The 26,837-nt window shown below is 41.2% G+C and overlaps 4 protein-coding genes across 7 annotated transcripts in view; 1 reads left to right on the forward strand and 3 right to left on the reverse strand.

The window, feature by feature from the left end:
- The window catches only part of clip1a (CAP-GLY domain containing linker protein 1a), a 40,575-nt gene extending 33,856 nt beyond the window's left edge, over window positions 1-6,719 (reverse strand). For 3 of the 4 annotated variants that reach the window (XM_030766965.1, XM_030766973.1, XM_030766948.1), the window contains exon 1: window positions 6,658-6,719. The gene's annotated coding sequence lies outside the window, so the exon portion shown is untranslated. The remainder of the gene's footprint in view (window positions 1-6,657) is intronic. The other variant, XM_030766957.1, reaches the window with a different exon arrangement.
- Window positions 6,720-9,189: 2,470 nt separating this feature from the next.
- zcchc8 (zinc finger, CCHC domain containing 8) lies at window positions 9,190-14,655 on the reverse strand. Its single transcript, XM_030776421.1, has 14 exons — window positions 14,484-14,655; window positions 13,939-13,981; window positions 13,744-13,818; window positions 13,535-13,640; window positions 13,353-13,439; window positions 13,032-13,135; window positions 12,708-12,773; window positions 12,469-12,529; window positions 12,124-12,251; window positions 11,662-11,804; window positions 11,376-11,488; window positions 11,041-11,127; window positions 10,483-10,597; window positions 9,190-10,136 (listed from the first exon to the last, which is right to left on the reverse strand). The coding sequence occupies exons 1-14, from the start codon at window positions 14,653-14,655 to the stop codon at window positions 9,217-9,219; spliced, it is 2,220 nt and encodes a 739-aa protein (XP_030632281.1). The 3' UTR covers window positions 9,190-9,216.
- Window positions 14,656-15,003: 348 nt separating this feature from the next.
- LOC115826552 (uncharacterized) lies at window positions 15,004-17,429 on the forward strand. The gene is made up of 5 exons (XM_030790434.1): window positions 15,004-15,126; window positions 15,217-15,346; window positions 15,449-15,582; window positions 16,617-16,679; window positions 16,749-17,429. The coding sequence occupies exons 1-5, from the start codon at window positions 15,004-15,006 to the stop codon at window positions 17,427-17,429; spliced, it is 1,131 nt and encodes a 376-aa protein (XP_030646294.1).
- A 421-nt stretch (window positions 17,430-17,850) lies between these two features.
- rsrc2 (arginine/serine-rich coiled-coil 2) lies at window positions 17,851-25,392 on the reverse strand. The gene is made up of 10 exons (XM_030782615.1): window positions 25,295-25,392; window positions 24,350-24,500; window positions 23,832-23,872; window positions 22,422-22,600; window positions 21,962-22,114; window positions 21,171-21,287; window positions 19,777-19,862; window positions 19,369-19,637; window positions 19,030-19,119; window positions 17,851-18,873 (listed from the first exon to the last, which is right to left on the reverse strand). Exons 1-10 carry the CDS (start codon window positions 25,298-25,300, stop codon window positions 18,688-18,690), a joined length of 1,278 nt encoding a protein of 425 aa, XP_030638475.1. The 5' UTR covers window positions 25,301-25,392; the 3' UTR covers window positions 17,851-18,687.
- Window positions 25,393-26,837: the final 1,445 nt, after the last annotated feature.

The following is a 26,837-nucleotide window of genomic DNA, read 5'->3' on the forward strand; positions in this document are numbered from 1 at the left end:
AACCATTCTAGAATTTAAAAAAGGAAACTGAACATTCATCCAAGCCAAAGTACCATTAAATCTGCCTGCCTCACACTGTCATAATGCCCTCAGTATTCAACTGCCTCTCTCTCTCATCTCTGCTTTATTCATACATCCACCCACAGGGCAAATAATCAATTTTAATGCCCACATCCTCGCAGCCTATTCAGCGCTCTTGTTCATGTCAGTGTATGTCAGGTCTCTAGTGAAAGGCTGTCTTTCTGAGAACGAGGACGAGATAAACTGCTGTTCCATTACAGCGGTCTGCAGGAACGGAGAAGGTCCATTCAGAGGATCCCCATCCAGCGAACAGACACTGAGCAGGAAACTTGCCCTACATCACATTACAAATCTGGGCCAGTGCAACACGCTTCAGTTAGTCAGAGAGGTGAGAGGATTAGAGACAGCAAAGGAATAGTGTGAAAACCAGAGAGGAACCCACGCAGGGTGGCCAGTGCTCTTTGCCAGCATAACTCCAGACATTTTCTTACAAATCTGTCCAAAGTTAAAGCCAAAAAGCCATGTTCTCATCTTAGAGATTGCAATCATATGACACGTATGAGCAGAATCAAATTCAACTGCCTGGCCACAGACCAGTGACAGCAAGAAGGCTTTTATTTATCAAATCAAACCCGTGCCTTCACTGATGTTTTCCCTCTCAAAAACACAGCCCACACTCAGGCACGCATGTAAATAGAGCCTCTTCTCCTGAGGGACTGGAGTGTTACGGTGGCCCCCGGGCCAAGCTCAGCGGCCATATGAAAGACATGAAGTATTTTTTATGTCTCTAGTGACACAAAGAACAGACTCACGACTAGGAACTAAATCAGAACTAAACCACACTACCCTGAGAGAGAAAACAAGAGCTCCTGGTTAGTTAAAATTACTTGATATTGCTGTCATTACATGACATACAAAGAACTTACAGATTACAGAGAACATTAGGCAGAAGCATAGACCAATGTTCAGTCTAGTCTACTCTGCAACAGAGAAATACAGTGTGTGCACACACTCACTGACGCACACACACACAAAGTGAAATAATCTGAGGCTCATGTTCGATCAGTTGTAGTTAATGTTTATCCAGAGTCTATCCAACCTCTAACTTGACTCTCCCTCAGCTGGGAAGCCAACCTTACCCAGAGTGCACCTCTCTCTTTCTATCTCTCTCTCTCTCTCTCTCTCTCTCTCTCTCTCTCTCTCTCAGCACTCATAATGACCCTTACCTTCAGGCATTTGGCTAATACAATCACATCTAAATATACATTCAAACTAAATACCACTATGATAAACACTTAACAGCCTTAAACATCCATTCATGACTCTCCAAAGCACTGAAGGAAAGAAGTCACTCACAGTTTAGAGGAAAATGATCAAAAGGAAGGGACAGACGAGGGCTTGTAAAACTGTGAGGATCTGAAGTGTGTGGGGATTGGTTTGTGTGGAAAGTGAAGCTGACGCCTAAGTGTGAGATTCAGTTATGTGTCAGTGTGTGTGTGTGTGTGTGTGTGTGTGTGTGTGTGAGGAGCGTGGGTCAGATGATCTGTAGTAATACGAAGCCCTGTGTTCCCTCAGAATAAACGGTTACCATAACAAAAACAAGCCGGCGGGCGTCTGGTTGGCCTTCAGCATGCTCTTGTTTAGCAGCAGTGGAACATACAGAGAGAGAGAGCCTGGAAAACTAGTCACAGCATGTGAACTACAAATAGAGCAGTGTTTATCAGACAATACTTCATGAATGTCATTTCATTCGAACATCAAATGCTCAGTGAATATCGTTTTCATAAAGATATAATATCATAAAAATGGATATTCACTACTGCTGAAATACCTGGGAATTTGTATGTGGCTACTACTTACAATATCAGCATCTAAACTGTCACTGAAATTATTTATGGTAACATAAACAACAACAGAAATTATCTGACATGTTGTACACTTGCTGATTGGAGAAAGAGAGAGAGAGCTATGCAGATGAGCATGGTTTTTAAACAGACAGGCATGCAGTTCTACCGCTCTGTTTTCACAGAGCTAGTCCTCTGCATAAGCAAGCTTCTACAGCCTACAAGAATTCCTTTCATTTAGATAATGGTGTTACTGTTTGTAACAGTTATTACAATGACAGCCACGGTTCTGTCGCAGGTTTGACAAAACATGCTGTGGTCGGTTACGATTTTAGTGCTATTTCACTGTAATTAATATGCTTAATAAGAGACACCCATGTGCTATCAGTGTAAGAGAAATGAATATCTTTGTGTTGTTGTTGTTGTTTATGCTTTTATGCAGACACAGTGACACCTATGCTACTTAATAGTGGACTCCTTAACACCGTGTCATAAGAGAATATAGAATCAAAATAGAAGCTCTTTCTTATCTTATATTCAATCAAATACATTCAAATACTTATTTCATAAAACTCCTTTCCCATTTAACAATAAAACATACAATCAAGCAAGCAGCAGAATACATGTGATCAGATATTTAATAATATTCTGAATGGCAGTCAGTACATTTTGCTAAATTTGACAGTCCTGTGAGTCGAGTCCACACAAACGGAAGAGGCTGTAATTCTGCAGACTTATGGCACAGAAACTATTTAGCAAACACCACACTCTCAAATTCTGCTATCACAAAGACACCTCTCCCACTTCCTCCTTTATTCTGGACTACTGTCTTCAAAAACTACGTGACAAAACACTACAGCATAGCCTAGTGTGGGGGGTGGATCACCTCACTAAATTAGCCAGTGGTTTCTAACTGTAGGTATACAGTGTCACACAAACACAGAATAAGAGACCGTTTGAAAGAAAGGAAGTTGGGTTTATGAGCTTCCTCTGAAGTGATGAACTCTAAATAACAATTATGAAAACCCCAAGGCCAGAGGCAGCACACCTGAGAGCTTTCCCATGTTCTTTACATACAAAATTAAATGATATTATCCTGTTTCTAATTATTGGGAGTGACAGGCTTCAAGGCAGCAGTAGTTTTCTGCAGTCCCTGTGAAGAAAATCATTACACAGCCTTCTGCGCATTCAACCAAGCTCATGAACTTCATGTAATAGAAGATTTTAACTCTTCATACCGTTTATTTACCCAGATATTTATACAGGTTACACAAGGAAAAGCATGTCTATTGAACAAATAAGTACATTTTTTCATCCTGTAAATTTGAAAACAAAAATTATTACTCTTTTTTTAAATAGCGTAGACAAATTCAAGACCTACTGAAGGAAATAACCCAGATGCTGCTGGACAGGATAGAATAACAAGTGGAGAAGAACAGCCAAGGGGCTGAGGAAAACCTGACACAAACAGAGGAGCAGAGATGTCAAAGGTCAGTGACCTTAGCTCTATTTCCCCATACCCCATGCTAGGGCTCCATTCCGGCTCAACAATAACAATAGGCCATGGCTCAGTGCACACTCATTCATACACTGGTCTCTTCCACAGTATCTCCACCACATGTGTATATCTCTTCCCACAACCCATAAGGAGTTTAAACAAAATCATATAGTGAATAACACAACAAAAGGATAGGAGAAGTCAGGTTCAAAAAGTAAGGATAAGAATGTGTTATTTAGAAAAGAAGCCCAGAGATCAATCAAACAACACATTCACAAGCTGAGATGAGTTTGTGTGTATGTTTTTTAAGCAGATTAGAGAGAGACACATGACTTGGTAATCACTATTAAAAAGTGCTCCCTCTTCATCCTCCTGCCCATGAAAGAGTTTAGGACATTAATCTATTTATCTATTAATCTACCGATAAACTAAATGCTTTTAACAATCCCATTCTGGTCTTGCTCCAATTAGGACAGGGTAAATACCTGGAGATAATGGCCAGCAATTTGATGGTCAAAAAAGAGATGATTTCAGATCTGGAGTCTTAAAGAAGATTACTAAACTCATTAAGAGATTAACTGGAGCTGAGATTCCAGCAGAGTCTGGCTTTTGAAAAAGGGGTGAAATAAAAAACCCCACACAGACACACGTGTACACATACAGTCAGAGTACTGGCAAAGCATCAGTGCCTATTCCAAACATTTTAATCTGCTGTTTATCATATGTGGAACTTGGCTCAATGATGGTAGAATCCATGAGATACCATCTATCTATATAGGTACCATCTACCCAGAGTCAAAACTCCTATTATCAGCATTAGCCAGTATGAACCACAAACACACAGGCCATTCCTCTATATTGAAATATAAAGACACAGCACAGAAACTGCCACCTACAGTCCTGATCTTAATCATTCAGTATAATAATTTATTCTCTGATTTCAGGTGAAAAAATGAAGCAAAAAAATCCCATAACCAGAGATCATAGTGTTTCCTCCCATGCACTCCAGCTCTGACATGTCCAATGCAAAAGGGGTGTCACGGTGAGAGAATATTTTCACAGTTTTGTCAGATGGATGATCTTGGAAACACTGTGCAAAAGGAGAAAAGATGTGATGCATTTCCTAACGAATAATCAAAGATTCTGATAGCATGTCTGTGTCAAACAGCATGGAGTGAGAAAGCTAACTCCATTCAGAGCCTTGTTCATTAGCACTTGAAAACTGAATTACACTACTTTTTCTTTAAAGCCATGGCTTAAAATGAGAATTAACTTCTGTAATGGACCCGTGTACAGACAGAACTCTGTTCATTCTAATTTTCGTTAAGCACAGAACACACTAAATAATTAAAATGCTGATCAGCAAACCATCACCAACGAACCACTATCTGATAAACCTTGTAAATAAGGACAGCTCATCTGTGAGACAATAGGGGCCAGAGAAAACGAAACCAAAAAACAAAACAAAAAAAACAAAAAAATCAAACGAGAGAAAGAAATAAAGAAAGTTATTACGGTTGGGTAGGGTAGTGCTGGGTAGGCTGGGTAGTGCTAATAGATCTTCTCCTCTGACATTTTGAGAAAGGTGCAGTGCTGGAACAAGGGAGTGACTGGTAATTAGGTGTGTGTTAGCTGCAACCTCTGAGAAGAGGGAAATGACAGGAATGTAATTTTTAAAAATCACGCTGTCAAACCCACTTGCCCCGCAGCACACATCTGAATCACAACACTTGGCACTGACGTTAAATTTGACAAATCAGTATGGTCAAAGCAGTACTGATAGTCATTTTATAGACTGAAGAAGCTTTTGAGAGGTCCCAAAAACACATATCTAGTCTTAAACCTGATGTGAACATTCACCAAAAATAACTTTGGTCAGACAACACACACAATGACCCCATTTATTACCTTTAATGGGGTGTTATCAAAACAGATTTCACTAAATATATAATCCACACTGCACATTCAGCCTGTAATACATAAATATTGGCCTTAAATCTAAAATTTTGCACTCACTTAGGAACTTGTTGAAAAATGCTGGCCATGTGCAAATCTGAATCCTTTAACACATTCAGATACATTTTTGAAGTGTTTAAATACCAGCTCTGACAGGCACTTTGAGCACACGTGATTGTCAGGTGATATTCACTGCGGTTTACTTCAACAGCAAGCATAGAGCTGCTTAATTCTGCTATAGTGCGGCAAGGATTATGAACTTTAAAAGGTTACATCTCGCACAATGATTACTTCAGCTCTGACATGTCATGAATCAAATGTGGAGGATTTACATCTGAGTAAAACATGTGACGCTTAATCATTTACTTTCGCATGCTGTGCAATCGAACAGGGAGAGGGTATTAAATCCAGGCAAATTATCTGATAACGTTAAAATTCCACACCACGTGTCGCTAAGGCGTACATAACATGTTGGCTAGGCTGTTTTTCGTGTCGCCACCACCGAGACCATGATGAGGTGGCACATCTGGATATCGTTCAAGGATGAGCTACCATTGTGATCGTTCACACACCGGTTTGACTTAAGACTCCCCAGACCGGAGAAGGGTTTGGATATTCATACAAGCGTACAGTACCGGTATGAGGTTACTGTATATGTTAAAACGACAGCTGTAGCTAACGTGAGCATGCTAGCTCTGCTTTGAGTCCTTGCATCTGGGCTGCTGTATTGCTTTCACTTGTAACTAACATGACAGAGTGAACTAGCCAACTGAAGTTTGGGAAGTCAACTTGACCTGCATGAGTCACAAGAAGTTGAACGATGGAGAAAAGAAGAATGACAAAGTAGACCACACCTTAAATCTGGTGACATGGTCGATAAAGTAAATAAGTCACAAGTTTTAACAAATCTGAACTAATCTTATCTTGACAGCGTTTCGCGAGTACCTACCAGAGCAGTAGCTGTTTCGAGATCTCACAGGTCCGAGTGACTGCGTTCCGTCATGTCCTTTCTAACTCGCTATTTTCACGAACAAAGGCTGTTATCACAAGTAAACTGGACACCTATCGACTACAGATCAGATTACTGTAGCGAGTTAAGCAAGAATACACTCATTTTGACAAGTATCAGAAATACTACCAAACACATACAAAACGTCATAACCACACAGGCGTAGTGCTCGGTCTCGGGCCCTAGCAGTGAAGGCTCTCTCCGGTCGGAAATTCTCGCGAGCTATTCCCTCCTTCGCGGGCAAAAACCTAAGCTCTCCTTGAGGTTCACACAATCGAAATCTTACTGTCCTCAAACAGTGATGATGATAATAATCCATACATATTTACCTGTCCAGTAACTCCCCAGAAACGTCTGGCTGATTAGTCGACTGGGGCAGAAACTAATCCAGCGAATCTCTCGCCCCAAATGTACTTATGTCTCTACAGCAGATTGAGGTGTTGCCGGGTGCGTTCACGCTCTCCACTGAGCCAGCAGAGTAGGATAGCGTAGTGACGTAGACCTAAACCCTGCCTGGATTAGTTAGTGTGCCGCGCGTTTACTGCTACTACGGAGAAGTCCTTCACTGCACTACGAGGGCATCAAGTAGTGTGTGTATGTTGTTTTGAGGTTCAGAGTAAATGCAGTAGAACCCTAAGAAGTCATTTGATGTGAAAACAGACCTAAATAGTCGCACCGCCTCAGGCTTTTTTGTAAAGTCATTATGAAGAAACCTACTTCTAAGAAAGAATTATAGACAGATAAATTACGTGTGCACTTAAAAGAACACCAAGAAAAAAACAGCTGTTTGGGGCTTCCTGTCCCACCTATGGCTCGTTAAGAACACTGCACTGGCATCTTTCAAAATCATGTAAACTTTCTACCTTGAGTAAATGAGGGATACTACGCGTATTGCAAACTAGGACAAGGTAAACAGAGATAAATACAAATCCAATCTGATTGGTCACCATCTTCTTTAGATGAAGTTTTTTTGGGGTTTTTTTGCGCTGAGGGGTGTGGTCCCTTCCATCCGCAGGGCATGTGGTGCGTGAGTGGTTTAATGACTGGTTTAATACAATGTAACCCATATGCCAGCGCAGTCTCTGTCACATCTCCACCCATCTCAACACCCTTGGCAGAATCTTTGTCAGCAGTTTCTAAGATCAGCAAAACATCAAATTACAGAATTTCTTGTACAGCCATGTTGCACTTGCCTAATATAGCTTCAGACACGTGCAGAATCTACACTATGTGGTTTAATACTCTACGATGACAGTGCACTTCCTGTATTTTGGCAAGTACTCATAATTAAGAAGCTGTAATTTGAACAGATGCACTGTTGGAATCACAGTCTTTTCTGTGGGCTTTTTGTTCTAGATAATAATTATGTATGGATATGTTTTTAAAGCATGAATAAAAAAACAAACAAACAAACACAAAACATTTTAAGAGCACCTGTTGTGGGGTGCATTGCATCAGCTGAGAGGAAAAAAAACACACTAGGGTGCCATCTCCAACTAATGACCGGTTGTTTAACTGGGTGCATTATGTGCAACCTCTGAATCAGAAAAACTTCAGCTCAGTTCATGTTCCTCTCCACAGTGTTCTGCACCAGTCCTCTTGTTATAGTACTTTCATTTGTCATAACTTGCTCTTCAAAGTAAATGAGTTTACCAAATGGGGTGAACCAGTTAAATAGAGAGCTCAGTTTCACTTCACAGGTGCTGATACACCAAATGAACCACCATGCCTGTATTTATTCGTTTGTTTTTTAATCAAACTGCACTAATGCATGTCTCGGTCCAGGTCATCTCCTTTATGTTATGAGAAAACGCTAAACCTGGTATGCATATGAAATGAAATGAAATTAAATGCATGGGAATTTAGGAATGATGTAAGTCTCTAAGGTCAGACAAAAGTTTACAGTGATTGTGTGACAGGGCTATACTTACCTCTTTACACCCGTGCTGCCATCTTGGACACAAATACCAAACAGCTCTATAAAGTCAGTGGAAAACACATCCACTTCCCACCATAACTGGCTCCAGGGACTCTGATTTGCATTTCTGTCATTTGCTCATGTTCTGTTTCCCTCTCATGAACAACACAATGCTTCAAACCTAAACCCTGATGTGCTCGATATGCACAGGAGATGCTTCACATTTTGTGCTATTTTGCCTCTTCACATAGCTGGACGTTAATTTATGTAAATTGTAAGCACATGTGAAATGCATGTAGAAATCAAATTTATGTCGACTCCAAAAACTACAGTTCAACTGGACAGTGTTTGCCGTCTGTAAGGTTAACAAGTGAGGTGAACTAAATGATGGTTTCCCTCCTTTTTATTATGTTGCACCTGGTAACAACTGGATGCAAATGTCCAAAATTTAAAACCGGTCCATGATGTCAGATGAAAACAAAAAAAAAACAAAACTAATCTGATAAAAAATAATTTAGGGCTAAAATTAGAACATGAACACTTGTTTTAAGTGTAAGCAAACGTGAACTTGTCCAAAAGCCAAGTAAAAGGGAAGTGGGAAGTGAGACGGAAATCCCCCTGAATAATAAAAGAAACTCAAAGGGCAAAAAAAAAATCCAAACACAAAAAAAAAAACCGACGAGTTGTTTATAAAATCTGAATATATAAAAGAGTCTGTTGAAATTTAACACACCTAAAAAAAGACAAAAATCAACTGGTGCCTGAGTAACAATGACAAAAGGTCTGACTAAAAGTAGAAATTTGTGTTTTTTAGAGAAGATGATTTTAAAACCCTGACTGGTCAGATCACTGGTAACAAAAGTGGGCGAAAGAGAAAAGCCGTCAAACATCAAACTGTCCTTGAACTTGAAATCACACATCTGAAAAAAATGCACATCTGACTTATGTTCTCTGACTATGCTCTCCTAGTTTACTTTTTGTTTTTGGCCTGATTACGCGGGGAGCCTTTGAGCAAGTCCCGAATCCTGAGGTAGACTCCGGTTGCCTCAGCAACCTCTGTAAACTCAGGCGTGTCCTCGAATGGAATGATACCCTCAGCAAACTTGCTGCGGTGAGGGACGGAGGTTATCTTACTTGCCACTGGCTCCTCCTCCTCTCCATCATCAGGCTTCTCTGATGGAGGAGCATCCTGAGCAGACGTCTGTGGTGTATTACCCTCTTCAGAGACAGCTTGGCTGGAGACATCCTTTTCCTTACCGCTATCTTCATCCCCACTTTCATCCAGGACGATGAACTCCTCATAACCAAATGACTCCACTTTGCTCTGGTCTCCATGACTATGCTTTGGAAGGCTGTCTGTGTCTGATTCATTTTTGCTCTGATCTTCTCCCACTTCCATCATCAGGACCTCCGCGGGGGATGAAACGGCACTCAGCTCTTCACCGTTGCGGCTTGTAGTCTCCTCCGTCCGCACCTCTCCATCCTCTTCACCCTCCTCTATCTCAGCATCCAGCTGTGCGGTTGTGGTGACACTGGGAGAGCTGGGAACAGGCGTTTCCATGGCACCGGTCTCAGAATCGCTGTTGGTTGCTATGTCAGTGCTTTCTAGAGCAGCCCAGATAAGCCTCTGCTGCTCCTCCAGCTCCTCCAGGGTCAGTCCGTCCTCCTCACTCCCGACTCCCATCTCCCCCTCGCTCTGTACCAACAGAGACCCATTGGCAGGGGGTGTTGGAGGAGGGGTGCCTTTTGGGAGTGGGGGTGGTGTAGGGGTAACCGGGGGTGTTCCAGGTGGTAGGGGAGGAGGCGTGCCGAAGGAGGGAGAGCCAATAGGAAGTGGAGGTTGAAACTGGAAGCCATCTGAACTCCATGGGCGGGCAGGGCTTTCCTGATCTGGGGGAGACAGTGACAGGGATTGCATACCAAGCACTGTACTCCAGTATAATGCAGATTAGGCTTGTCATTCGTTATAAATAATTATCATATCATATCACATATTTTAATAAAACAGCTCAAAGCCATGGGCTGTGTGACTCTATTTTCAATGTCAAGACAAACATCACTATGTAAGTCCTCTCTAAAACTGAAAACAGATTATCTCCATGTAAATTTTAAGCTCAGGTGGATAGACAAAATAAATACCACTGTGATAACTTTTCTGGTCCCTTTTAAGAGCATTATTTGATGACAGGAACATTCTTAAAACAGCCAATCCTACATGGTGCTTAAAATTTTCTACCTGTGTCAACATCCATGTCCGAACCTCTGGAGGACTCTGGGTTGGACCGCCGTTTTTTGGTCTGGTGAGGGCTTGATTCAGACCCGTGACGTCTCTTATTGCAGTTTGACCCAGGCTGTGGACAACAGCAGGAAAATGGATGTGCACATACTCTAACATATCATAGGCAATGGGACAAGTTCTGGAACGACTGTTGGATGGTTGTTGGTGGGATAGTATTTTTTTAGCATCTTCCATGATGTGAGTAGCTCTATGGATCAGCTCCAAATTCCATCCAATAGACCAGATTTTATATTAACCTTATGTTAATATAAGCTTAATATTGATATTAATATTATATCAACAAAGTATGGAAGGACTAAGATGAATACCACTGGTGGACAGACATTAGCAGGACATTTTCTATGACATAATGAAGCCATCATCAGGGCCAAACGTGAGACAACACAATGGCATTAAAAATGTAATTAAAAATAAAAACATTTTTAATAACACCCTACAACTTTTGATTGGATAGTGTGTATAAACAAAACAGATATGAAAAATGGTTGCATTTACCGTAGGATAAGCACTGGACAAATACGCAGCAAAATTATGTTTCATGTGATGGTGCTGCATTGGGATGGAGCCAAACATCCTGTACTCCTGCAAGCATGGAAACAGTTCACAACAAATTTAGATTTGAACTCAAAAGTTCTAAAACAATAACAAGAAGGAGAGGGAAAAAGGGATAGCCCGAATAACAGGACAGACTGATACTTGTCATCAAACAAAACAACTGTATACCAGTGTTTTCTTACTCATATTGTGAGTGTTAATGCTATGTCTGATCACACGGAGAAAGGATGGGGCCTTTTGACAGGCACTCTAGTCCTGCACTATCACACACTTACATCTTTTACCCCTGATGGTGCAGTTACATTGAAACCGGGGAAATCCACTAGTTTGGAGACATCATAGGACACTTTCTGGCCATGGCTACTGTTCTCTTCTCCATCACTCGATGCTTATAACAGAAAACATTATATATGTAAGTTTCCAATAAGCAACTCAATGATTCATTGTGCACAGTTACCAGTGTATAGATCATTTGTTTGTCCCTTATTTTTTTTCTCAGCTGAACGGTCTGAAGCTGGGGATATGTTGTATTTATATCTGAAGCAGTTGCAGTGAGCTTACTCTTTCCGTCATAGAGTGTGAGGCCTGAGTTCTCCATCTCTGCTTCCTTCAGCCAGCCTGGGGGGTAGCCCAGTTCCCTCATTCGGTAAATGAAGGGCGGAAGAGTGTTCTCTGAAACCCCGAGTGCATCCAGAAGCTCCTCACTGAACAGAACAATGCATCCAAAGGTGAAGATTAGGCACAAGAAGTTTCTAAAATATACTACTTGCAAAATACTCTATTTGCACACAACCATCACGCATCTGCATTATGCACATTTTCTTTCAAATAAGTTTTTTTTTTTTAATGAGAACAAACAAATAATCACTATCTCTGTATGCAGGTCCCATGCAATGGCTGTATTTATAACCAATTGAGGAATAACACCCTGGCACAAAAAGAGTATGGCAAAGTGCAAATTCTGCATCTACATTAGGATCTTCATTAAGGGAGAGAGCAGCATTTAAGGATAAACTGCCCTACCTTACTCTCCCTGGTTTAAACTTAGCAAAGCGCTCTTCCACCTCCTCCTCATGGTAGCGCTGGTTGCTCTGATTGTTTCCCTGTGAAAATTCTTTCCGCTTCTCACTGATTCGAGCCATGTCTTTGGGCTGAAAAGGAACAAACACAAAGTTGTGGTATCAACCTCTTTTTTCTGATGTTAAAGAGTCAAACTTATTCTCTAACTGATACTGGAGTCCCATAGAATATTTTTAGGAAATGTATGCTTTGAAACATAGACAAGGTTTCTTGGTTTCAAAAGTCATTCTGCATAAATCCGGCTGCAAGTTCCCGTGTCAACATAACATGGAGAGGAAGGAGTAAAACCTTTGGACAGTCTCGGAGTTGGTGGTCTTCAGCACCACAATTAAAACAGCAAGGCCTGGGCCTGAAAAGAACAAAAGATTTGAAAAAATAATTTTGACCAGAACCCTTTTAGTGAGCACCTCCACTCCCTCACAGACCAGCTCTGTTTGCATATGGTCTTCCACACAAATTTCTGAATTTCTGCGAGGACAACGTGACTGCTCTGAATATAGACCGTCTACACTAAACATGGTCCTTACCTTTTCTCCTTAATCTGTATTTCTTCACCTTCCAAGGCAATGACCTGGCCAAAGACCTGCTGATATCTTTGCAAAAATGATTCAGGAACTTCTTTACAGCTGACTCTGGTATTAACATTATTTGTGAACAGCAAAGAATGTATTTTAAAACTGCACCATAATAGAGACTTCTGTAAACTAAACACAAATATGGGTGGCAGTCTGGTGCAAATATAGGTGGAAGTTGCAAATGAGATGTCACTCCAAACTCTCCAGCATGTGTCTTAGGTGAGGTTAAGGTGATTCTGTCTTGGCTATCAGTGACTCAGCATCTTTACAGGATACTTGGGGACTTCCCAGCCATCGGTCAGCTGAGGGTTGTCATTCAGCAGGGGCTGGCCGAGTTTATCCAGACAGAAACTGGTAAAATAAAGCACACTTCCCACCACCTACAGAACAATGAAAACAAACATTACATCACCAGTTGTGTCACAGTAATTCATCTTCAGAGCAATTCTCCACAGAATAGTTTCAGATGACATTGACATCTACATGCAGCAAGCCACCTCAAAGAGGACATTTACAAGAATGATAATTATGATAATACAGTGGTACTAGTTCTTCTAGTACTGCAGTACTAATTCTAGATTTAATTTTTCCACTTACACTGAAAGCATCCTTGATCTTTTTAAGGGTCACTGACGTGGCTGATGTGTCCACTTTGTATCTCTCCTCCATGACAAAACTAGAACACTGCCAAAAAAAAAAAGGTTGTGCACTTGCTAAAACTCATATTTACAATAAGAGAGCAGGTTTCTAGTGATGTTTTTTAGTTAAGGAGTTTAAACCTGAGGGCTGGCGTTCGTGGCCGAACCCTCTCTCTCATTGCTCCTCTGCTGCTGGTGTCTCTGGACCAGACTAAAGATGAAGTCCTCAATCTCCTGATGACACTGCCTGAATACACACAGATGCATGCACACTCGCTTAGTTTGACTGCTACTCTATTAAATTATTTTACAATGTTCAAGACATATGTATAAAGGCAATCAACACTTACTTGGAGATGCTATTATTTCCAAAAAGAATTTGGAGAAGTGGGCCATCAATTTTAGCATTTTCTATGAGGACACCTCTAAAAAAGAACACAACATATCCACAATGAAATTTATATGAGATGTTTAAAAATAATTTAGCGGCAATATTTGTTACAGTGTCACTGTTTATCAATGTGGTAAGAGACCTGTAAACTTACGGAGGTCGACTCAGAACATTCAGCTTCCTCCTTAGCTCCTGATGTGAACCAGTAGTTAAGGGATAGCAATATGGCTAAATTGCGAAAACTAGTCTTGGAATGTAATCAAGCTGAGAAACGAAAATGAAAGTTAAGCAGACGTAAACAGGTAGACGTCGTGTGTAACAGAACATCGTAAACACTGTACTCGACCCCGTAGCGCAGTTTAGTATGACAATGTATACAACTCTCTAGCCTTTCGCTGCAGAGTAGAGCAAACGTTGGTTTTACAGACAAGTGTGATGTTTCGATAACAAGCACGTTAAAAAAAATCTTGCGCGCTAATTTTGGGTCAGTAAGAGAGGATTCTAAAAACCTACAAACCTAGCTTAGCATGTTATTAATCAGGTAACAAACGAACACCAGTCTGTTAACGTTAGAAATTCTGCAAGTTATGGGTCAACATATGCCAGCCAATGAGTGTGGGAGCGGCGAGATTTGAGTCCTTCATATGATGCAGCCTTCCACAATACAGTGCGACTCTCTCTCCCGATGCATAAGGATATTCTCTGTTTTTAGCCGGTCTATGGTATCTTCGTATTCCGCTAATTTCTCCCGGAGTTCAGAGAGTTCACCTGGATCGTCTTCGGCATCTGAAAAATGTGTATGCACTGGTACTGGCCTATTATCCTCGAACTGCTCAAACAGTTCGCTGTCACCGAAATCGACATCCGCCATGTTTGTTCGTGATTTACTCTGAGGTCAAAGGGCAATACGTAGACACGCACGATCGCTGATTGGCTATAATTGTTTAGTCGTGATATTGCAGGAAGTGAAGCTGATGTGCAGACCATTGTATTCAACCTGTTCAGTTGGCTTCTCCAGTTGGTTTTGTTTGTATACGCAGTGATAATGTAAAAGTGAACGACTAATTGATATTGTTCTTGCAACTACGCAAGTGTGTTCGACTTAAACTACTTATTATGCGAAACTGTTAGGGTGCTTGTATGTCGTGTGCAAACTTGGTGTTGATTCTCGATGCCCGCTTGATGCATAATTTGTAGCGGCCGGTTGTGGACCTGGACAATGACAGCTTTAGAGGTTTCACTTATTGACTTGCCACAGTGGGCATGTGGTGAAAAGAAGATTCGTTTTTTGTACCTTTCCAATAACACATCATTTAAAGTCTCCAAACAAAGTAATAGCGAGGTAAATCGATGTTCTTTACAGCGTAGTAGCGAGAGGGAATGGCGCCGGGAGACTAATCTTTAGTGTATTTGCATGTCTTTATTTCTGTAGGAGCACACGGTTCCGCTCTTCCTTGGCGCTGATATCTTTGCAGAGACGGGCATTCGCACTGAGAACCACCCGAGGTATCATGCAAAGTTTGCGAAAAAGGGTCTGGCAACGAAACTTGCGTTTTCATCAGGTATGCGTCCCTGCGTTTTCCCTCGAATCTCTCTACAGAGTAAAAATGACTTAACTAAGTGACCGAGTATGTCGATTCCTGTTATTCTCTAACTGTGTTCAGACATCAGGTTTAACGGTCTTAGACTTCCATGCTCCAGCAATAGCTTGTGGTTCTACAGCATTCAAGGTGTTTTCCGGGTGGCCTTTGAGCTGTACAATCGACAGGACCAGCTCTCAGTGCTTGAATCATTACAGGTATTGTTTTTCGTCTGGTTCTCTCAAATCACACGTCACATACGCTTTCTCAAACACTCACTAAAATCAAAGCTCTTTCACATATCTTACTTGTGTAGATGTATATGTCCTTGAAACTATTGAAAACGTATCCATCAGTGTAATAGAACATTTAGTGTTGTTAAAACATTTCTGTATGATTCACAGACAGGACAAAGAAAAAGATTTTTTGGCTTTCTTTTTTCTGTGTTAGGAATCTATGGCAGCCCATAGAGGTTCTGTGTCAGAACTGATACACTATTAGAAGCCCATGCCCGTACACCGCTGGGCAGCTTTTGGGTCAGTTAGGGCTCATATATACCTTAAAACTGGTATATATTTTGCACTCTTTCACCTGTCATCAAACTTGATGCATTTGATGACCCTGCTTCAAGAGCCCAAATCATATGCGTTGTCTTGGAAGACTTTCTCTCTGGGTTTGATGAAAATGTATTAATTCCTTCTCAGAGTAATGTAGAACAGTAATGTAGAATTTTCACCAATAAGATAGGACTAAGAGTAATGTAGAATTTTCACCAATAAGATAGGACTAAGAGTAATGTAGAATTTTCACCAATAAGATAGGACTAAGAGTAATGTAGAATTTTCACCAATAAGATAGGAGTAAGAGTAATGTAGAATTTTCACCAATAAGATAGGACTAAGAGTAATGTAGAATTTTCACCAGTAGGATAGGACTAGCCTCACATGAGTTTGGAAAGAAGAGATGCTAGGATTTAAATAAATGCCAATATGTAGGCCAGTCAAAGTTCAGGCCTGTCTACCAGTGCTGATGTTGAAGAAGCTGGAGACACATCTGCCTTTTGCTCTGAGACGATGGGACAGGCAAAGACAGTAGACTGATTCCAAAAGCTCAGCCTTTGTGCCTGACTGATGTAGTATTGATATTGAAGCAGTATCAAACCCTTATACGCGACGGTACAGTCATAATAATATACTGTTTACGGACATACTTTTCTCTTTTTCAGTGTATCTAAATCTGTGCTCTTTTCTAGGACATGTGGAGGTCGCGAATCAACGATGGCCCTCTAAACATGAGCTATAATCTGAGTGTACAGGTAGAAACCCAGTTGACCCAGAGCCCAGCAGATATAGGCACAGAACAACACAATACACTGAGCTCTCAGGATGACTGTGATTCCATCCAGGACCATCAAAACCCTACAGTGGTTAAAAGCGGCTTGGTCACCGCTCAGATACTCTCAGATCCTTTGGGTGATTTGCTGTCTGTAGACCATGACTACTGCTCTGTAGCGGAACTGAAGAACTCCATAGAATCTTTTCATTCAAAACCGCTGCTGCAGAGGCTCCACAGCTTTGGGGAAAAGGCAAAGTGTATGACAAATAACGGAACTGAAGAGCACATACTGAAGGTGCTGGAGTATGCTGAATGCTGTGTTTACGGACAGCTGGATGAGGAGGGGCTGATGAAGGCTGTGATGGCCATGCTGCAGACTTATTCTGAAGGCTTCTCTATCTACTCCAGCCCCCTGCTCCAGGCAGTGGCCGGCTGGCTAGGCCAGCAGTTCCACGCAGCCAACGCTACCATCAGCCACCAGGTGGAGGGCTTCAAGGTTCGGCACATCGAACGCATCACAGACCTGCCACCTGCAGAGGAGCTGGCAGCAGAATTGTTCCCAGAGGCCATGAGGACGTTGCTGGTGCAGTGGATGGGCCTGAGTGAGGAGGAAGCTCTCTGGAAGAGGCACAGTGAATACCCCATTCTGTTACTCATTCTGGAGTTCGCCAATCACAATCTCATTACTGGGGTAGCCCATGTACTGTACTCAAGTCTCATATGCAAATAGAAACATCATGCACCATGTAGTTTTGTTAGTTCTCAAACAGTGCATTGTCAAAGGTGAACTGTGTGTGGTTGCTAAAAACCAAATATTTGGTCAATTCAGTGACTACATTTCACATTAAGAATCCCCTTGAGAGGTTGTTGGTGTGAAGGGCCATGCAAGGTGAAATGCTGGAACAAATGAAGAGAAATATGAAGTATGGTAACCAGTGTGCTACCAGTGGTTCACGTTCACCAACTATTGCTTAGGGTTAGGTGTTTAAGGCCCATTTCATAAGAGGCATTATTCTGTGATTAATTTCTCACCCAAAGAATTTGAAAGATTAAAAAAAAAGAAGCTAAAAACACATGATGCACTTCCATTGCTTTCCCCTTACCTGATTGGTTATAAGAAAAACAAGTCATTTGATTGACAGAGATTGTGTTCACTGACTGATCTCAGAGGACTTTTATTGTAAGTACGTGTGATGTGGTACTTTGAATTAAACAATCTTTCAATGTGTCTTCAGCAAAGAAAGGTTCCTCCATTGTCTATCAAATCATTATATAACTAAATGCAAACAACTGAGTGACCCCCACAGTAACTGTCTACTTGAACCCTGACTTCAGTACTATCACGGACTTCACACAGCTATACTGCCTTGTTTGTGAGAGACCACAGATAAAACTAGGAGTTTCTGACAGAACTTGACAGTAACATTTTAAAAATCTGTCAAACTAGACAAAGAGAATTTTCACCTGACACCTCAGTCTGCTCCAACAGACAACACAACATCTATTTGATGCTAAGAGAAGTCATTTATATTTGTGCCTCCAATTCTGACAGCTTTAGGGCTGTGTCCTGTCTTAAAAACGGGCTCAAGTAAAGTGTTACTGTCGTCACTTGGTGCATCTTCATAATAACTCACTTCTAGTCCAAATTACCTGAAAAAATTTACAGATTTAGTACAAAAAAAATGCAGCAAACATGTTTAACTAATGCCCAAACCTCTCTCTATGCAGTATCATATTGCACTTTTGCATAATTACAGAGAGGTGTTCAGGCCTACTTTGAAAATGCAAGACTCATCAACTGAGCTTTATTTACAAGGGAGATATTCAAAGACGTGAGTGGTGTATGAATTGGAATAAATTACACATCTGATGCAACCAACATCCATGCGAGCTACTGGAGCTACTATGCACACATATACACATCAGTGATGAAGCAGGAGCATGGATGGGAGACAAGAGGAGTCGTCGGGAGAGCGTGGGGTCGGTGTTCACATAGTGTCCATTCCCCGCGAGAAGGACGAGGAGAAGCCCAGTCCCATGCCTCTTTGAGTGTGTGTCTGCGACCGTGCCATTTCGTACTGGACATCCAGGTTCCGGAACATTTCCTCCTGCTGCTGCAGGGTCTTAAGGCCCTCGTCGTTCATCTCCCCTGACGCTGTGGCTTCATCGTCACCCTAACACAAAAACAAAACAAAACAACCAACAACCACAGAGTTTACAACTGCTTTACTGAACCCAACAAACCTGTATCGGACGTCTTCAGTTTTATGTGTTTGACAAATATTACTGTCGGGATAAGAGATGCTCAAATATGCAGACAGATTACTTACTTTGATACCCATGAGCTTGCGAAATTTGACGTTTTGGTCCTTGTTACCAAAGTTCAGCTTCTCCCACAGTTCTGCCGTCTGGGATTTGTCCTTCAAAATAAATTAAACATTCCATGAATAACAGAGTTGACACAGGACTCTGATTATAAATATAACACATATTTTAACAACCAAGCCTATATATTTAAGTATCAGACATGTATCTTGCACTGCCCATTAGATAAAACGACATCAATAAAGAGGCTTGATAAAGATAAAGCGGCAGCAGCTTTTGACGCAGCATGACCTGAGAGTGTCTGAAATCCTGTGAATTTGGTTGGAAGGCATCTTTTCACTCACCCCTTCCTTCTTCCCTTGCCAAAGCATCTTCCTCTTCTTCTCCTGCTCTGCAAATTTCATAGGGTTGACTGCTGAGGGGTTGTAGTAGCTGGGTACGGCAATGCCAGTCTCTGCCAGTGTTTTGGCCTGTAGGGCAGCCATCTGGGCCGCCATGGCGATCTGCGGCGTGACCTGCGTGCCCGATGCCAGCAACGCTGCCACGTTCAGGACCGGGTTAGCAGCAGCCGCTGCCGCTGCCACAACTGTGTCACCTAACAGTGGGGCTGCAACTGGAGAGAGAAAACAAACACATAATGACAAGACTCATGCTATGTGCTGGATGTAGAAGCAAAGCCAAGACATCTGTGAGTAAATCAGTGGAAAGGACTCTTCAGTGTAACTGAATGAGCAGGGTTTTTTTTTCAATACCTGCTGCAATTTCTTGCTGTTGTTGTTGCTGTTTTTCTAACATTTCTTTCTCCTTTTGTTCTTGGAGCTTTTTTGCTCTCTCTAACCTGAAGAAAAAATAAACACAAAGATTAGTTCAACTATTAAAAATGATGGAAAAAGTGCTGTGCTGACCAGTCAAGCATTTATTACTGACTGTCCTAATGGTGTGCATTGTTTTAGCTTTGATGTTATGCTGTAATGTAATCAGTGACGACTATATGACATGTAATCTGTGAGAACTATATGAGGACTGTGTGATATGTAATCGGTGAGGACTGTGTGAGAGGTAATCAGTGAGGACTGTGTGATATGTAATCAGTGAGGACTGTGTGATATGTAATCAGTGAGGACTGTGTGATATGTAATCAGTGAGGACTGTGTGATATGTAATCAGTGAGGACTGTGTGATATGTAATCAGTGAGGACTGTGTGATATGTAATCAGTGAGGACTGTGTGATATGTAATCAGTGAGGACTGTGTGATATGTAATCGGTGAGGACTGTGTGATATGTAATCGGTGAGGACTGTGTGATATGTAATCGGTGAGGACTGTGTGATATGTAATCGGTGAGGACTGTATGATATGTAACCGGTGAGGACTGTATGATATGTAATCGGTGAGGACTGTATGAAAGGTAATCGGTGAGGACTGTATGATATGTAATCGGTGAGGACTGTGTGATATGTAATCGGTGAGGACTGTATGATATGTAATCGGTGAGGACTGTGTGATATGTAATCGGTGAGGACTGTATGAAAGGTAATCGGTGAGGACTGTATGAAAGATAATCGGTGAGGACTGTATGATATGTAATCGGTGAGGACTGTATGAAAGGTAATCGGTGAGGACTGTATGATATGTAATCGGTGAGGACTGTATGATATGTAATCGGTGAGGACTGTATGATATGTAATCGGTGAGGACTGTATGATATGTTATCGGTGGGGACTGTATGATATGTTATCGGTGGGGACTGTGTGAGAGGTAATCGGTGAGGACTGTGTGATATGTAATCGGTGAGGACTGTATTATATGTAATCGGTGAGGACTGTATGATATGTTATCGGTGGGGACTGTGTGAGAGGTAATCGGTGAGGACTGTATGATATGTAATCGGTGAGGACTGTATGATATGTTATCGGTGGGGACTGTGTGAGAGGTAATCGGTGAGGACTGTGTGAGAGGTAATCGGTGAGGACTGTATTATATGTAATCGGTGAGGACTGTATGATATGTAATCGGTGAGGACTGTATGAAAGATAATCGGTGAGGACTGTATGATATGTAATTGGTGAGGACTGTATGAAAGGTAATCGGTGAGGACTGTATGAAAGGTAATCAGTGAGGACTGTATGTGAGGTGCAGTGGTACCTCCGGGCCAAGGCCTCCTGTGCGTCCATGGCTGTGTTTCTGCCTCTAAAGGCCACAGGGCTGACAGAGCGACTGCGACTCTTCCTCCTCACCTTTTCACTCCGCTTCTTTCGCTCCCTGAGGACAGAGATGGAAATGAATTACAGAAACCTATTCACAACACAGCTTTAGACAAAATCAGGCAAACAGCTGTGTAAGTAAGAAATATCAAATACACCACAACAGCATATGTTAAAAAATATAACTGTAAATATCAATGACCTGATACACCAGACCCACTCATAAAGGATTACTTTATCTGATATACTTAGATACAATAAACAATTAAAATGAGTAACTTAACAGTTTAAGGAGCCCTACCCTGCTCTAGTCTTTTGAGAGTGATCACTTGAAAGCACACAAAATTGTCACAAGTCCCCATGAAGGACACAGTCTCAATAAAACTAACTAAAACAGCTTCTCACATTTGGGTAACTGATGTTTGGGTACCACTCTGCCAGGAGAGATCTGTTCACCTTAATAATGAGCTGATTTAGGTGTGTGAGCATGGAGAAAGAAGACAGAATGAAAGCCACTTCTTGGTTTACTGAAGATTTATCTAAACCTACCCAACTCAGTTATTAAAGTCAGGCATCAGAGAGTACCTAAACTGGCATGAAGGAGAATATGTAGCATGTACTTTGTCTTGATATTTTTCCATGAGAAGGCTAGTTATATGGAAACATGACTGTACTTTCTTTAGAAGTGCTTATATACACGTAGACTGACTGTTTCTGGAATCACAGGCTAACCTGCTTTTGCTGCGACTCCTGCTCCGGTGTCTGTGTTTGCTCCTGGAGCTGGAACGAGACTTGGCTCTTCTCCTCCTCTCTCGACTCTTTGATCTCTTCTCCCGACTGTGCGAGCGAGAACGGTATTTCTCCCGACTTCGGCTGCGGTGGCGTCTAGAGCAAGACCAGCAGGTTTTCACAATGTTAGTAATCTCTTATCGACTACATCACAATCTACATTTTACATCCACTGTGGGGGAAAAAGACACCTGCCTTAAAAAGCAATGACGCACTCCTTTCCTTTCCTCTGTCCCATATTCAACAGACAAGCAACCCTGCTGCTACACTTCTGTACTACTAACAAGCACACTATTAAGCACACTCTAGAGCTTGCACACTGATGAGACTGTTTGATAAATTTGATACAAAACGCACACACACATGCACGCACACACTAAACATTTCCTCCTCATTATCTCACCGTTCACGTGACCGTGACCTGGAGTAACTCCTTCCTCTGGATGACCTCCTCTCCTTGCGCCGATGTTTCTCCTCCCCATTGTGCTCGGAGAGTCTCTCTCTCCCCCTGTCTGCCTGCTCCCACTCAGCCTGCTCGTCTGACCGGCCCACTGCTGGCTTCTCCGAGTCCCTCTTCCTTGCCTGTTTTAAGAATAATTGGTCTCTTTCAGGAAAATAGTGCAACAAAGAGAGTTAGTATGTTGATTGCCAAATCATGTTGACAAGACACACTTCCTAGAGTCCTGACACTCCCCTGAGAACCTCAACTTGGTCACAGTTTGGCCTCTCAATTTAGACACTGGGTCTCAATGCTAACACATTCATCCAGTGCTTAGTTCTCTTGAGGGAGTAAAAGGTACATTAAAAGACAAAGAAGAATGAATAGAAAAGCACCTTGGTAAACAAAACCTGGTTTAAATATAAAAAGGATAGTCTTCATTGTGGGTGAAACACTCATAATACCCATAAGAATGCAATTTGGCAGTTAAGTCCTGTAGGGTCAATCACATGCTGTAACAGATCATGTAAAGAGGATGGGCTACCTGACTGCTGTGGACAAACAGGAAGTCTAACGTATTCTTCCTCTGGACAAAGCAGTGGCATCATTCATTCTAAATAAAACACTGATTCATTTAGTAATAAACCCCTCATTTAATTATGATTCATATGTTAACCCATTTAAATGACCACCCTGTTGTGAATGCAACCACGCATACGCACACCCAACTCGTCCCAGTCTATGCGAGTGCTTGCTTCCTAACTTGGAAACAAAAGTCTGACCTGATTTTTTTTTTAAGTCATGAGAAATCATGGAGGTTACTGGAAAAACAAACAAACTAAAAAAAACAAACAAAAAAACAAAGAATAAACAAAAACAAAAAGCAGGTGTGTTCTTTTCTTATTAGGCAGGTATGAGTTTGAATGGCTGATAGTTACCTGTTCAGGTAGTAGGCATATAATTTTGCTATCTGTCAGCAGGGTCTTCAGTTCAGAGTGTCTCTTCGTGCATTAGCACGCTGAGTATAATTTATTATAGAGATGTTATCATGTGATCTAAACAAAGAACTCAAAGAAAAAAAAGCCCAAAACACGCTCCCACACAAGCATTCCTCATCCCCTGAAGTCTACATTACAACTCAGGGGTAGTCTGTACAAATCTTAAGACATGTCATTAAATACTTACATTAAGTATTTAATAAAACCATGTCCATTCATCACAACCACCCATTTATCAGACTGACACTTCTTTATTTACTGTTAGGCCTCATACTTACCATGGGCTACAACTATAAATGTCAGCTGTCTAACTATTCTCATGAAGTTGCTTGTTCAGTTTAGCACTACATGATCGCAAAGAACTAAAATTAGTTACCTCTTTGCTTCTGCTCCGACTTCGTCTGTGCCTCTTGTCACCTGTTCATTGAGGAAATGAGCCAATCGTGTCAGTGGACCCAGAGGGGTAAACATAAGAAGTACCATGTGTTTTCAGAGCTTAAGTTCAATATGTTCAGTTTATAAATAGGAATTCTAAGGTAGGAAGTTTCTATGCCAAATAACATGAATTAGCATATAAAGCCTTACAAAAAAAAACAAGAATTATACTAACACCGTTTCAAATATTATTGATGTTCAACTTTTAGTCCTGCTGTCCACTTCAAAACTTCGCCATGTAACGCAGAGAAACTCAGCAAAAATGTATAAAGTCTTAAAAACCTCTCTTAAGGCTACTACAAAACTTGGGTGAAAAACTGCGCCAAAAACCATTCACAGCTGTCAGGATAGAGCGTATTTTTTCAAGTCTCACACATCGGCCTACAACCCTACTTGCATATCAATCAGTATCGGAATTCAAGCAAATTATCTTAAACATTTTTACTTTAAAAGACCTACTGGACTTGCGCTTTCGGTCCCTTGAACGTGACCTGGATCGCGAATGGTGTTTGGAGCTCCTTGGTGATTTGGACGTTTCGACGCTGTGCCTTCTTCGGTCGGTGCTAGAGGGAGACCTTCTTTGGAGCTCGTACAAGTCGGCGTCATTTGCCTGATTTGGAGCAAAACAATACCAGTATATCAAACATATTCGCCGTGAGACTAGCCACACAATCACAATAACTGTTTGACACAGCACCAATTACGTTGAAAACACCCTCTAATCGGTTAAACCAGACATCAAAATGTCAGCTATCTGGATCCCTTTGGTAGTACGAGATCTAACCCACAGAGCCAATGAAATTACGTGAGATCAATTTAGCCCCAACCTATATTAGCTTTATACATACCAAAGGTAGATTACATGATTACTGAATTCTAAATCAGAGCAGGACACAAACGTAAACGGTTGATTGATTCAGTCTTTAGAAATCAACGTAGCTGACAGAGGTCTTCAAATACAGTCATTTGACAGCAAAGTTCAGAAGGTTATCTCCCTTACTTAATGAATTAACTACACGAGCCCTTAACCCAAACAGGTTTGTTTGATTTAGCTTGCTGCCGCTAGCATGGACGTAGCATTTAAGAACAACTCGAATTACCATTCTGTTTCATAAGTATGCGATTTTCCCCTATACTTAAACACATAAATGTGTTACTTGCATGCAAATGCTCAAAACTGTAAAACAGACATAAAACGATTATTTAATTGTTACTCAGTCAGCCACATGTGCTAGCGTTTGTGTAGCGCTAGCAGGCTAGCTAGCTATAAAGTCGACTGAAAAGAAGGGACGCCATGTTTGAGGAGTCCGGTTGTAAAGTGCAGATCTCTCTGATTGTTTCGTCTGACACCACATAATGTTATGATAAGTACTATAATATGTGTAATTTAAACGTATACGTTACCGCCATGTTGACTTCTTTAAAGACAACCTCAAGTTAAAACTAAACGTCGAATTCTCCACTCAAATTGTGCTCGTAGCCCGTTCGTCGGCTAACAGATTCCTCCACTACTCCTTCCTCTTCTCTCGCGGAATAATGGTGCGTCGCTACCTGACAACAAATGAACACCGCCACCTACAGAGTAAGGAGTGCAACGAGGTAATGTGGGAGTGTTGGCCAGTTTCCTGCAACATTATGCACAACGTTGTACTTGCTGTGAGGTCTGATTGTGCCTGATAACGATTCGAGGGTCTTTACCTGGAAAAAGTATTGCAAAATGAAATTGCAACTATCAGAACAGTATAATGTAACTATCAGCTACAAATAACAAACTGAAGCATATGATCATTTTCAGCTGATTAAGTTCCTTGGGAGTATCTAGACTAAGGACAATATTCTTAACACATGAAAAAATTGTTGTTAAGGCAGCTGTTTAAATATATAAATAATAGGTGTGGTATTTGTTCAGCCCTCTGACTTCTGTTTTTCAGGAGGCATATGCTAGTTAGGAGGAGGGATCCTTGCAGCATTTCTTCTGGAAGTTCAGAAGAGGCAATACATACACCATCCTGTCTCTGCCCCTCAGCCTTGACCAGACACGCCAACTAGGATTAAGTTGAGAATTTACTAGTAAAGAACTTGTTGGTGTAATCCATTAGGTAAATGTGCGACGAATATTTTGCTTACAATCTTATTTTGCAACATATATCATTTTTCACGAGGTTCATTTCTTTTGACGTTTTCTGTTTTTTGAGTGATGTCACTAAAATGAATTGCTGTCATACTATTAGCTGTAGCTGTTAAGTCCTGCCTTCATTGGCAAAGCAGGCGAACACCCTACTCTGTTCTGAGGGAAACGGTCAGCTCATGACACGGAGAAGAGAAATTTGACAGATTACAGATACTCTGGAGTTTGGAATTATTCAGTAGCAACACTGACGTTGATATTTTCTTGGTGACTTGCTTTAACTTCATTTTGGGTTGAGTTAACATACTGATGTGTGAGTGTGCGCCCAACATGTCAGCTATCTACTGATAACTAATACTGAACTTGTGTTTGAGCATTCTGATCGTGATATAATATTCCATTTGTTCTGTTACATTATATTTGTTTTGATGGGATAATACTGTAATAACTTTAATTAATTATCAATTTAACTTGCTTATTTAATTTACTTTCTAACCACGTTTTTCGACAACATTATCTAAAATAACCTTTTCATCTAAAAAAAATTGTCCCCTCCTTCTTACATTGAGCCTAGGTGTTACTGCTTGTTCATGCGTTTATTTTCAGCAGGCTAGACTATTATAGAGAATTATTGACTATCTGTAGTACATTTGATGCTATGTAGTTAAAAACATCTTTAAAGAAGCTTGTAGGCAGCAGGTAGTAGGCCTAAAGTTTTGAACAATTTCTGTCAAAGTTGCATAATCTAGGGAGTGGGAATGTGCCAAATTAACTAGAGTAGTCTTATGTGGAGGCACAGGTGCCCATTTTGCCGAAGAT

This window comes from Chanos chanos, chromosome 1 (assembly GCF_902362185.1).
Source record: "Chanos chanos chromosome 1, fChaCha1.1, whole genome shotgun sequence".
NCBI classification, from domain to species: Eukaryota; Metazoa; Chordata; class Actinopteri; order Gonorynchiformes; family Chanidae; genus Chanos; species Chanos chanos.

Excerpts from the sequence above, each read along its gene's own strand:
- zcchc8 (XM_030776421.1), bottom strand. The coding sequence starts at position 14,655 with ATGGCGGATGTCGATTTCGGTGACAGCGAACTGTTTGAGCAGTTCGAG. Across the intron at positions 12,530-12,707 it reads ATACAGATTAAGGAGAAAAG|GCCCAGGCCTTGCTGTTTTA; the intron begins GTAAGGACCATG and ends TGTTCTTTTCAG. Across the intron at positions 11,489-11,661 it reads CACACTCTATGACGGAAAGA|CATCGAGTGATGGAGAAGAG; the intron begins GTAAGCTCACTG and ends TTCTGTTATAAG.
- LOC115826552 (XM_030790434.1), top strand. The coding sequence starts at position 15,004 with ATGACAGCTTTAGAGGTTTCACTTATTGACTTGCCACAGTGGGCATGT. Across the intron at positions 15,127-15,216 it reads CCAAACAAAGTAATAGCGAG|GAGCACACGGTTCCGCTCTT; the intron begins GTAAATCGATGT and ends TTATTTCTGTAG. Across the intron at positions 15,583-16,616 it reads CAGTGCTTGAATCATTACAG|GACATGTGGAGGTCGCGAAT; the intron begins GTATTGTTTTTC and ends GCTCTTTTCTAG.
- rsrc2 (XM_030782615.1), bottom strand. Across the intron at positions 19,863-21,170 it reads CAGGAGGCCTTGGCCCGGAG|GTTAGAGAGAGCAAAAAAGC; the intron begins GTACCACTGCAC and ends TTTTTTCTTCAG. Across the intron at positions 19,120-19,368 it reads GGCAAGGGAAGAAGGAAGGG|GACAAATCCCAGACGGCAGA; the intron begins GTGAGTGAAAAG and ends TTTATTTTGAAG.